This window comes from Amphibalanus amphitrite, unplaced genomic scaffold, assembly GCF_019059575.1.
Source record: "Amphibalanus amphitrite isolate SeventyFive unplaced genomic scaffold, NRLGWU_Aamphi_draft 001515F_arrow, whole genome shotgun sequence".
NCBI classification, from domain to species: domain Eukaryota; kingdom Metazoa; phylum Arthropoda; class Thecostraca; order Balanomorpha; family Balanidae; genus Amphibalanus; species Amphibalanus amphitrite.
In genome coordinates this window covers 118,471-130,215 of record NW_024883008.1, presented here as the reverse complement: position 1 = coordinate 130,215, position 11,745 = coordinate 118,471, and the positions used below count along the sequence as shown (strand labels likewise).

At 58.1% G+C, this 11,745-nt stretch overlaps 1 protein-coding gene across 1 annotated transcript; it reads right to left on the bottom strand.

Annotated features, from left to right (window-relative positions):
• Nucleotides 1–498: 498 nt before the first annotated feature.
• On the bottom strand, nt 499–10,786 carry LOC122373555. The gene is made up of 4 exons (XM_043351749.1): nt 10,103–10,786; nt 2,767–2,922; nt 2,417–2,515; nt 499–1,965 (listed from the first exon to the last, which is right to left on the bottom strand). The coding sequence occupies exons 1-4, from the start codon at nt 10,439–10,441 to the stop codon at nt 1,351–1,353; spliced, it is 1,209 nt and encodes a 402-aa protein (XP_043207684.1). The 5' UTR covers nt 10,442–10,786; the 3' UTR covers nt 499–1,350.
• Nucleotides 10,787–11,745: the final 959 nt, after the last annotated feature.

Here is an 11,745-nt window from a genome sequence, read left to right as displayed (position 1 = left end):
TGTACACCAATTTCTGCACCGATATGTTAAATTTACAGAGATCACATGGGTATCCAGTTCCACCACTCAGAAACATGCCGTGCTGGTGCATACCATTCGGCATATGCTCAGACTCCCAGGTCCTGTTTTGTGTCCTCACAATATGCTGACGATGGTTACCGGGAACGGGGCCTTAACAGGGGGCGCCGGTCATGTAGTGTTTGAGGCTCCCTCCCCAGCCGTTTGAGCATTTACTCTCAATGAATCAATACAAACTGTATCAGTTGCTGCGACAATGTCAAACGTATTTAATGCATTGGATAGGTTGTGAGTTCGTGAATAAATGCAGCGTATGTATGTAAACATTGAACATCGAATGTCGCATTCAATGTTCTTGTGCGCCGTTGAATCGTCTCCGCTGGCATGCGTTAAAAATGACCTTTTTCTTAGTCAAAACCTACCACCAGAACCAGACCTTACACCCATCACTCCGGTGAGCATCACAATAAAAGACTATACTTATTGTCTGATTATGTTTATTATGAGAATGTACAATGAAATGACGCAAGAGCGGCTCAATAAGACACACATGGCAATGCACAACGAAACATATCAACAGACCAATCAAAACACAGCGAACAACTGACCATTTCAATACAAACCATCCTACAACAAGGTGTGTGATCGGAAAATGCCACAAAATGGCCGCAATATCGGATCAGATTAAAACCTGCCACCTTCCGCGACGCCGGGGAATTAGGGTAAGCAACAATGCACTAACGGGCGTGAGTCGATGATGCAAGTCGGTTGTTATGACATGGTCCCGCGATAAAATTTGAGCTTTTATCGGCTGATCACGGCCTAACATGCAATGTCCAACACCTCTGCAGAAGCTCACCTTCGTAAGGAAGTGGAAACACTCCCTAGGAATTCGTCTGCGTCTGCCGCAGGTAACCGTGGCTGGACATAAGTTCAACAACAAGACATGGCGATTTGTACTTGGCATCACAAGACTCCTACAATGCACGCGTCTCTGACTCATGACTACATGGACACCTTATAAAAAACACACCAAAACAACATAGCAGCACGTCCGAAGTAGCACCCATCACATGTCTCGTGCGGTCTGCCTCCTACAGCAGGACTAGTTCCGCCGCACCAAGCAAACATCAGACCTCAGCACCATCATTCCCAGGAGCAGCCTCCATCCTCGAGGCAGTCTCGTCAAAGGCGAACTGCCTGTTGTGCACAGCCCAGGCCGACTGGCACGGTGCGCAGGCGGTCCGCCTCGCGCACCAATGAGTATCCTCCAAATGCCCTGCGGCGCACGGGGGCAGCATGGCGAGCCGTCCCCGCACGCCGTCTGTTCCTCTACTGGATGTTGTCCAGAAGACCCAGAGCGTCCACCTCGAGCGCCAGGTCGACGGTGTGCTCCACCCATCCGGGCACGCGGTCCCAGAACTGGATGGCCGCCAGGCACCAGACGAGACCAACCAGCTTGGCGGCGGTGAAGTCGGAGCGCAGCTGGGCGGCCGAGTACCGCCGGTCGCAGCCGAGCTCCGCGAGCTTCGCGTTGAAGTGACGCCGGTACACGGCCAGTACGTCGCCCTCCACTTCGGCCATCACCCTCCGCGGGATCGAGAACAGCATCAGGTAGAGCAGGTCCAGCGCCGGGCTGCCCAGACGGGACGCCTGCCAGTCCACGGCCCGCACCTGCCAGTCGCCGTCCGGAGTCTCGCGCAGCAGCAGGTTTCCGTCGCGGAAGTCGCCGTGGCAGAGCACCCCGAAGTCGGGTGTCCGCTGCAGGAAGGCGTTCAGCAGGCGCACACTGGCCTGCTGCATGTCGGCCAGCTTCTGCAGCAGCAGGTTCTGGCCCAGCCGCTCCAGCCGGTCGGCCACCTTGGTGATGCCGATGCGGATGAAGTCGGAGACCTGAGCGCCGTCGGAGAGGTGGTTCTCAAGCAGGTACGGCAGCTCCACCGTGCCCTGGAAGAAGAGGAACGCGACCGTCAGCAACTGGTTCCGCTGAACTACGGTACTCCAGACCTTAAAAGTAATCACAAGCGCTTGAGCTGCTAAGCAATCACAACCATCCTCACATCACGCATATCTTTCTTTACTCAAGGTTAAGTGTGAAGCGAAATTCACACATCAGCATCTTGTTACCTATTGTGATCTTTACTTTATTTCATTTTCAACGAGTAAAACAAAGCATCCGGCCGCCTCAGCGACGAGTTCCTTCGATCAGCAACCATTAGCGTCTGGGCGACTCAGCAAACATGTGAAGCAGGAGCGCCACTAACAATGCCGCCTCTGTCGCGACAGGGCGGCGCCGGCTCGGCTGAGCGCTGCTGTATGCGAGCCGGTACCTTTGGGCAGACAATGACGGCCAGTGTTCTGCCCCCTACGGCTGCCCCGGGACGGCGCTAGAACTCACCGTCTCCTGGAGCCAGCAGTGCGATGTGGCCGCGAACCGCGCCAGACTGCGGACGGCGGCGTTCAGCTGAGGCTTCTCCAGCTGCAGTGACTCGGTCGTCTGCACAGAAAGACAACACCAGCGTTAGCGCTACTGCCAAGTTACAGTCGCCGGAAACATGCCTCGAAACGCCAGGCGCGATCGCAACTCCGCCGTGGCTGTCAACAATCTCGACCGCTAAGATAATGGCAAGCCCTTTCCACCGCTTGGCAATGCATAGCAAGAAGATGCACTCCTACTTCAATGTTTTCAAATCAGTTCAAACATAGAGTGAACAAACAATACATATGAGAAATTATTTGAAAACGTACCCAGTATCCCTTTTTCTGGACGTTTTCCAGCACAATGGCGCAGTCTGGCTCATCCAGCACCTCGGCATACAGGCAGGAGACAGTCATGTCCTGGATGTCACTGCTGCCGTGAAGCCGCTCAAAGGCCACCAGCTGGGGCAGCAGCTCCTTATAGATCTGTAACAAACGGAGAACACTGTCAGCACTCGGCGACACACGATTAAACACAGCAAAGGGCCACTGACCCTTCAGCCGTGTGTATATTAACCACAAGCGCGTGACCTATGTGATTACAGATGACGGCTGCACTTTGAAACTCGGTAGTTTTAATCCAGGGCCGTGGTTCTCATAGTTTCCGTCTCGGCGAATAAACATTACGGCAGACCTGTTTCGTCTGATATTTGCAGCGGGCGGTTAACCGTGCCCAGGAATGTAGTTATGTCATTTCAGTGACGGCCAAGTTTGTAACTCAGTAAACAGAAACTCGCCTTAAATTTCAATTTGCCCTTGAATAATTTCACAAGTTATATAACATAAGCAGGGTCAATAACACCCAGACGCAGTCATTGACCTTGCCCCATTCATTAGCGTGGTCGGTTATGTGTACGCGGTGTAACATTACGCTGGCGATGTTATAACACCCTGGGGGCATTGCCCTGTGCGCCGGACGACGGCGTGAGGCAACCCCACGTGTTTGACGGGGTCACGCGGGCTCGGCAGGGTCATGGCGCGACGCCGTCACCCTCGGAGGAAGCTCGGCCTTCGGAGTACCTGGCCAGACGCGCGCCCCTCAATTCGGGGAACTGCGCGGGAGTCGGGTGGCCATGGCCAGACACTGGACAAAAACGCACGGCGGGGCGCCAAACGGCTCACCGCGTACCGCCACGCACGTCGTGCGTTTTTTGACCCGGCGGCCTTTCTTGAGGATGACCCTGAGATGGAGGCCACCTTCCACGAACAGGGTGACACGAGAAGACGGCTCGCTGCATTTCGAGGAATGGACGAGGGAATTTCGGAGAAGGGATAGTGCGGGATGGAAGCGAAGGTGAGAACAGAATGTGCTTCGAAGAACGATTCTTAAAGACCATCTATGACGTGACCTCAGCAAGCGACCTTCAACCCCAGAAGACCACCGCAAGTTCTGTGAACAGTGAAACAAAGTTGTCCACCTCACATAGCTCATAGTCGCACAGTTTGCCTTCACGCGCCTTCCAACTATCACGCGGGTCGCACCACCATCTCAGCGCGGCTGACCGGTCGAACTGTGGTCAGACTGGCCGCCGAGGTGGTAAACACAGCACTACGGTCCGCCGCACAGCGCGAGTCGACTGCGGCCGGCGACCTTGACCCGTAAACGAGCCGCCAGTGGTCGGCAGCACGCGCCACCGCCCGGTCGGCCGGAATCAGCGGCGCCCGAGCGTCGAGCAAGAGCGTGCGCCCGAGCACCCGCACTTGCTTGACAGGAGAATGACAGCTAGTCACAGCGATTATCCTTGATGAAATCCGTTAGAATTTCGCTGCAAGACTCCTTCAAAAGGCCTGGTCTGTCGGCAGACATCCAAAGACGGGATCATGACTCAGAACGGCCGGCCTGTCAGGTGTGAGACGGATGGGCGGATCAGGGCGCCAGCCGTCGCTCGCTGACCGGACGGTCGGGTCAGGCGGAGCGCCTCGCCAAGATTGCGGTCGCCCGACCGCCCCGACGTGGCCCCTCGACGCCTCAAGGCCGCGCCGGGCTGAGGGGTAGCCGGAGAGTCTGCTTACTGTCCGGCCGACACCTGCGCCGCGGGCGCCGGGGACAGCTGCGTGCCCGACGATCGTCGGAGAGTCGCCGACGGCCGATGCCACCAAGGCCGGCTGGAGGTACGCACTTTTTCACGCCGAGGTCGGGTGTGGCGCGAGTTTTTTACGCGGCGAGAGGTGACTGAACTGCGCCAGTCAACGGCCCGCCGAAGAGCCGTTGGCGGCTGATTTGGGGGCTCCGCGTTCCTGTCAGACAGGCATGTCCGGACCGATCAGACGGCCACCTTCAGGCTACAAGTGACTTCAGCTCATTAGCCCGCCTGCCATTCGGACGGACGGAAGGACCGTGGCTTTACTATGGGCGGTCGTGGGAGTGGGTTGACTGGGCCCCTAGTACCGCCGACCGTGGGCTCTGTGGGGAGGACGGGGACGGCGGCCCCCGCATCCTGGCGCCAGTATTGCAAATCCAGCCGCAGATGCAGACGGATGTTGCAACACGGTCTGAAGATCACCGACAGTCCGTTCCTATTGCGATTGATCTCCCACCTGCACCACATAATGCTATCGGCATTCACAAGGACTTCAAACTACCGAGATAAAGGGGGCTACAACATTCCTCCTGAATGTAGTAGTCTCTTTGATTGCGCGGAAGGACACAACGAATCATTTGGCCTCACGATAAATACTCAAAAGCCCTATCAAGCAATCACTAGAGTTGATTGGTATGCAGAGGCCCCGGCATAGCGAATATTCGACGGTGGTCGGACGCAAAAGCAAGGTCCATGAGCAGTGTCTGCCTGGGACCCGCCTTGGCCGGCGGCGAACGACCTTCGTTGCCGCCGAGGAAGCGCCGAATATGGTCAGATTACTGGCTGCAATGTTGCCCATTCATTCAGCACGGCCTTCTTTGACAGGCCCATGGCAAAGTGATGGGCGTTAGAAGGCGGCCCTGGCACCTGATACCAATCAGACTGAGTTATTGGCCCACTGAGCTGTGCAGAAGACCTTCAGACGGCTCATGCGGGCGGGTAGAGGTAGCGGGCGTTCGTGACATGTGTATCGAGAAGTATTGTTAGTGATGCTGCAAGCATCATTCGAATAAGAAGCAAAATATAGCAGGAGACTTAGAACTTTAGCACTGGAAAGAGCATAGTACGCCCAGAAATAGTACCTATATTTCTACGTTAAATTCAAGTTTTTCTTTTGCTGTACTTCCCAAATTCAAACTAAAGGTCACACCTAATGGCGCGTGAGTCATCCCGTATCCCACGTGAGCAAACCGGACATTCCCTTCATTCCCCGTTTTTGTGTGGCCTTATGAAGGTCCCCGACCTCCCCGTCTAGACGGATCCAGAGACCCTCGCCGGCCAGGTGGTGTCAGCGCGCCGGTTTTCGGCAGGGGCACTGCCCGCTTCCGGAGGCGCGTGACTACGAGTCCAGACACGTCTTCCCCCTAGCGTCGTCCCCGACGAAGCAGGTGGCGGGCCCGCCCAGAGTGGCGCGGTATGACGTCATCGGCGCGCCGAAAATTGGCGCGCGATTCGCCGGCGCCACGTGACCGTTGGGCGGGGGCGCTGCCCGTGGGACAGACGGGTGACGTCACACTGTCTAGGGGGACAGGGGCCGAGGGTGAACGTCTGCCTCCAAGGCCGACAGGTGCACTGGCCACAGGCCGAAAGTCCAGCCGGGCACCGCTGCACGGGGACGACGAACCCAGCGCGCTAGTGACGTCAGGAGCACTGGCGCAGCTTCCCGCACCGGGAGCGCGCGGGAGTTCGACGGCCCGGCCCGACGTGCGTCACCGGGCCAGATACGAACGGCGCACTGCCCCAAGCTCGGTTCGACGAACGCTCCCCATGGGTGGCCAGAGCTCAGGTTACTACGCCTGGAGCCAAGCATGGGAAGTACAACGAGAGGCAAAGAAGACGTATGTATGAGTGGCTCTGCGCGGCTCGAAGAGCCGTGACTCGGCTGGCGGAGGATGGTATCGTGTTGTGTACATTGAAAGCCAAGAGGTCATACTGTTGGCGTCAGAAAAAGCCCTGGCGCCGGCTGTTTGTTGCCTCTCGGGGGAGACGGATTGAGGTCGCGGACGTCGTGACAGAGGTCGCCGCTGTCAAGAGACGAATGCAATTGCAGGGCCCCGGACCTGACAGGGACGGTAGTCCTAGTACTGTGGGACGGAGAGCTGCGGGGAACTTTACCGTGGCTGACGTCCTCAAAAACGGCGGGCGAGGGGACAATTGCAGCTATGAACGGTGTACGCAGATACATCGAAGTAAGCGACAGCTTAGTCGTCTTGCCCTCGGAGTCTCATGTCTGGCTCCCAGATGGGTGTGGCCATTTACGGTGATCCAAACCCAAACATTGGCTCACTGGCATTCATAAAAACTGCGTCGCATTATCAGGAAGAGTGACGACTCGAACTGCGCCATGCGTACTAAGCCGTCTTTACGACAGACAGGCCCTGGACAAAAACGGAGCCGGCAGAGTGTAAAACAGCGCCGGCAGGCCGGGTCACGTTTTCAGCCACGTTTCTCTGCGCTCGGTGACCGACGACCCGCTGTGAGTGAGTGACCGGTCGCGGCGCCCCGCCAGCCGAGTAAACAGAGGCGCGGAGCTCTGCGAGTACAGCACTCCCACCAACCGGCCGCCTGCCGGGAGTTACGTCACCACAACGTCCTTCAGACAGGCAGACAGGCAGGCAGACGGGCGAACGGACGGACGGCGCTCAACCGGCTCCGAAACTCGCCAATTACGGGACTCGGGGTACTCTCCCGGCGGACCGATTCACATTCTGAACGGTCCGGCGGCGGGACGAGCTGGAACCCCACACCTGGGCCCCTGCGGGTGGGGCGCCGGATGGACCGGGTTTAGGAGGCCCACGGTGGTGCGAGGGGCGCAGACGTCCCTGAGACGGCGCGCGGCACCGCCCCGATGAGCGCGAACCCCGTCGGACCTTGGAATAGGTCAGGCGGTCTGAATAGGACTACTCGAGAAACGCTCCGCTCCGACTAAATGGCCGCTGAAGGTCACAATTTGTAACGGAGTTCTCGTAGCTCGTAGCGCCCGTAATCGTAGTCCAGTAGTATGAGCCCACTTTACGATGAGTATCTCTGCAAATTACCTTTCCCAGCGCACACAGCCCGAAGGCTCAGGACACCAACTGGTTGAAGTCACAGGAAAACGTCCCAGTCTGAGCTCGATTCAAGCCGTCCGTCCGGGAGTAAACGAAACCGGCTGCACGGACTGAGACCGTGTTGACCAACTGGTATTGGGCCAAGGTCTCTGCCGGCGGCGGCGGCTGCTGACCACGGCGGTCGCATGGTACGGCCCGCGGCCGGAGACACCCATCACGTGACCACGGTAACCGCCGGAGACAGCAGTCACGTGACGCGTTGCTGGCGACTGACAATGGTGAGCGGTCTACAGCGGCCGGGAGCTACGGTAAGCGGTTGGCAGTGGAGAAGCCAATGGCGGCGAGCGCTACACACGTGGCGTATGACGAAGCGCGAGCATTCTTCGCGCGAGCGCGACATTCTTGACGAGACACACATGAGGCATGCTCAGAGTGCATTTAGCGACGATGGCTATTCAACAGTGGGGGAAAATGAAGCCTTCATTGTCAGACGAGACCAGACAGGTCGGACCAGCGAGTCGCCCGGTGACCATTGCAGTTTGATCGCCGATCAAAGGCAGATGACAATCGCCACCTTACGCGACCACCGGGCTGACGACTAAGCTCTGACCCCATCAGATACGCAGAACAGGCCCATAACTAGCCGACCGGGCCACTTACCGAGGTGCTTTGCTTATCACCGGCGAGCGTGCGCCGCCGGCGGCCGCTCTGTTGAATGGGCGAGGCGCCGGCCGCCCGTGGGCGCGGTCCATGGCTTTACTGCGCACGTGCGCTTACGAGGAACTGTTTACAAACAAACCAGAGTACGCTCCTGGCTGGCGGCGGCCGAACTAGCACGTACTGCGGTCAGAGAAAGCACATGTTGATGTGGCTCACAGAGGTGTGCGTGAACCGGTGGAGTGCGTGGGCCAGGACGCGTGCCCCAGTGGGGGCGCGGTCACTCCCCCAGCTGTTACTCTGTCGTGGCTGAGATGCACCCCAGGTGGCCACTGTTGCCACGCTGTTAACTGCCTCAAAACGACGCAACACACGCGAACTGCAATTTCTACGGCATTGCCGAGAGAAAAAGACACGAGGGCCCGGTAACGGCGCGGTTTACATGAATCACCGCAGTAAAAGTGAAAACTCGCCCGGTTTACGAGCGAGTACGGCCGTGCCGCTCGTGGTAACGGTGGAGCCCGGTCAATCATGGGAACTGACCAGCTGGTGGGGTTGCATTGCAACAGCCCGTGTTGAGCGGTGAAGTGGGGGCGAGGGAGGGCGCGTGCCACGGCAGCGGCGAGAGCCACGAATGCCCCCGGGCAATGAGGTGCAAATTGTCTGCAATGGGCCCACCATGATGGCAGTGGCTGCAATGGGTCGTCTGCGACTCATGCAGCTCTGCAAAACGAGCGCCGCTTTATTGATGGCGAGGGCGAGACATGGAATGCGCATGACTAGTGGTAGGTATTGGGAAAGCTCCAGTAACGACATGCTAACCGCCCCATCATCACCTAATCAGCGTGCCCGCGGTGAAGAAGTCTCCTGACAACGCCACTGGGGCAGGGAGACGTTGCATCTCTGGTGAGAACCTCACTTCCCGATTTTGCCTCAGGACGAATCAGCAAAATAAAGCGGACGCGAAGGGCCTCAGCTTGAAACTAGGTGAAGTGAGACCGGAATACTAATTACTGGTTGGTATTGGGCAGCAAGGCTCCTCACTGGGGCAAGGGGTAGGTTTCGGAGAGGAAACACCAGCTACTGCATTACTATTTTGTCCTAGTTTAATCTAAGGGCAGGAAGACATTGAACGTCAACCATGTTGAGAAATATCAGCGCTATCAAGTATCAACAACGGTTCAACGTTAGCGCTCAGACGCTAATGTGACATGTGAGCCTGCCCTCAGACTTCAGCATTGCTCAAGCATTTATTTTCACAGGCATCGTCTGCCACGCCGGCCGCGATGTAGAAGCGCCGTCGTGTTTAAAAATGTTGCGAAAGAATGAAACTGCTACAGCGCTAAATTTGTCGTTAGATAACACTTCTACGAAAACAAAGACGAAAGAATAACAAACAGCTAATTCATCAGTCTCAGCAGAACGTGCTAAAGGCATTGACCGCGGTTGGGTTGTTGTTCGTATTTTTAATTCGATTAGGTTTTTAAAATTTCGCTCTTGGAATTTGGTTGGATTGGAGGAAAACAACAAGAAACCTCAAAATCCCTCTTAACCTGACGATTTGTTGTGAGATGTCTATTAAAATGACATCCAAGTGCAATAAATAAGTGCAAAAAATTGATTTTTTTTGGAAAAGGTGACAACGAATGGAATGAATAAACATTTTTTTATTTTTGATTGGTAATGTTTACATCGTGAGCAGGGTCTCACATTGAGCATACACTTCATGAAACTCTTTGAGACCCCACCAGGTTACTTCAAACCACCACCGTAACCCTAGCCCCCATCCCCCCCCCCCAACTTGACCCTTTTACTCACCATGGTCTCGCAGTGCGACATCCGATGATCGATGACCACGCGACGCATCAGCTCGTTCTCCGGCAGCAACTTCACGATGACGTGGTCGATGACCTCCTGACCCAGGACGTGGCCCCGCGCCGTGAAGCAGCGCATGTCGGAGCAGGCGGCGATCTGGTTGCCCTTGAGGCCGTAGCTGTCGTGGGCACAGATGTTGTAGCGGTCGCCGTGCCGCCGGCGCAGGATCGACTCCAGCCAGCCGGAGGTGAGGTCGTCCACGGAGGTGGGTATGAGGGTGGCGGCCGCTGGTCGCGCCAGGTCGACAGGCAACGCCTGCACCGTCTGGCTCGCTCCGGACATGGTGACGGCGGGGTGGGGCGGTGGCGGAGCACGTGGTCTGTGCTGGACGCTGAGGGCGGCGTGTACTCTCCCTACAACGTCGCCAGCTCTACTGGCCGCCACGGCCGCGCGCCGGGCTTATCAAGGCTGAGCGGCGGCGCGCGCGGCACCTTCGAACCGCGCGCCGCCGCAGCGCGCGCGCGCGCCGGGGGCGGAGCCTGCTAGAGCTGTCCCCGTTTTGCGGCCAACCGGCGCGCGGCGGCCGCGGAGGGCGGAGCCACCGCCGCGCGCACGCATGGCATCGGGAGACATCAATCGCCAAAAGTGAAAGCGTCCGACGTCGGCGCGGCGCGGCGGCGAGCAGCTGCGGCGGTCAGCCGGTCAGCGACCTGAGACCCCGGAGAAAACTCCCCCCGCTCCCCGCCGCCCCGCTCCCCGCTCCTCGCCGTACCGCCATCCTGTCTGGGACTGCCCGTTGGCCAAGGTCCGCCCCGCCCCCTCCCGCCCCCTCCCGCCCCCGGTGCGACTGTCACCTGGCGCAGGACATTCAACCCACAGACATGGCCAGCGTGTTGCAATATCTGTCTGGACGGGGCATCACGGGGTAGGATGGCGATGGGACGGGGTAGGATGGCGATGGGACGGGGTAGGATGGTGAGATGGGACGGGGTAGGATGGCGATGGGACGGGGTAGGATGGTGAGATGGGACGGGGTAGGATGGCGAGATGGGACGGGGTAGGATGGCGATGGGACGGGGTAGGATGGTGAGATGGGACGGGGTAGGATGGCGATGGGACGGGGTAGGATGGTGAGATGGGACGGGGTAGGATGGCGAGATGGGACGGGGTAGGATGGCGATGGGACGGGGTAGGATGGTGAGATGGGACGGGGTAGGATGGCGATGGGACGGGGTAGGATGGTGAGATGGGACGGGGTAGGATGGCGAGATGGGACGGGGTAGGATGGCGATGGGACGGGGTAGGATGGTGAGATGGGACGGGGTAGGATGGCGATGGGACGGGGTAGGATGGTGAGATGGGACGGGGTAGGATGGCGATGGGACGGGGTAGGATGGTGAGGTGGGACGGGGTAGGATGGTGAGATGGGACGGGGTAGGATGGCGAGATGGGACGGGGTAGGATGGTGAGATGGGACGGGGTAGGATGGTGAGATGGGACGGGGTAGGATGGCGATGGGACGGGGTAGGATGGTGAGATGGGACGGGGTAGGATGGCGATGGGACGGGGTAGGATGGTGAGATGGGACGGGGTAGGATGGCGAGATGGGACGGGGTAGGATGGCGATGGGACGGGGTAGGATGGTG

Bases quoted from the DNA above. Each gene is read 5' to 3' on its own strand.
- LOC122373555 (XM_043351749.1), bottom strand. From the start codon at position 10,441: ATGTCCGGAGCGAGCCAGACGGTGCAGGCGTTGCCTGTCGACCTGGCG. The intron at 2,923-10,102 runs GTGAGTAAAAGG...CGTTTGTTACAG, and splicing joins TGTCGCACTGCGAGACCATG to ATCTATAAGGAGCTGCTGCC. The intron at 2,516-2,766 runs GTACGTTTTCAA...CTTTCTGTGCAG, and splicing joins TCCAGAAAAAGGGATACTGG to ACGACCGAGTCACTGCAGCT.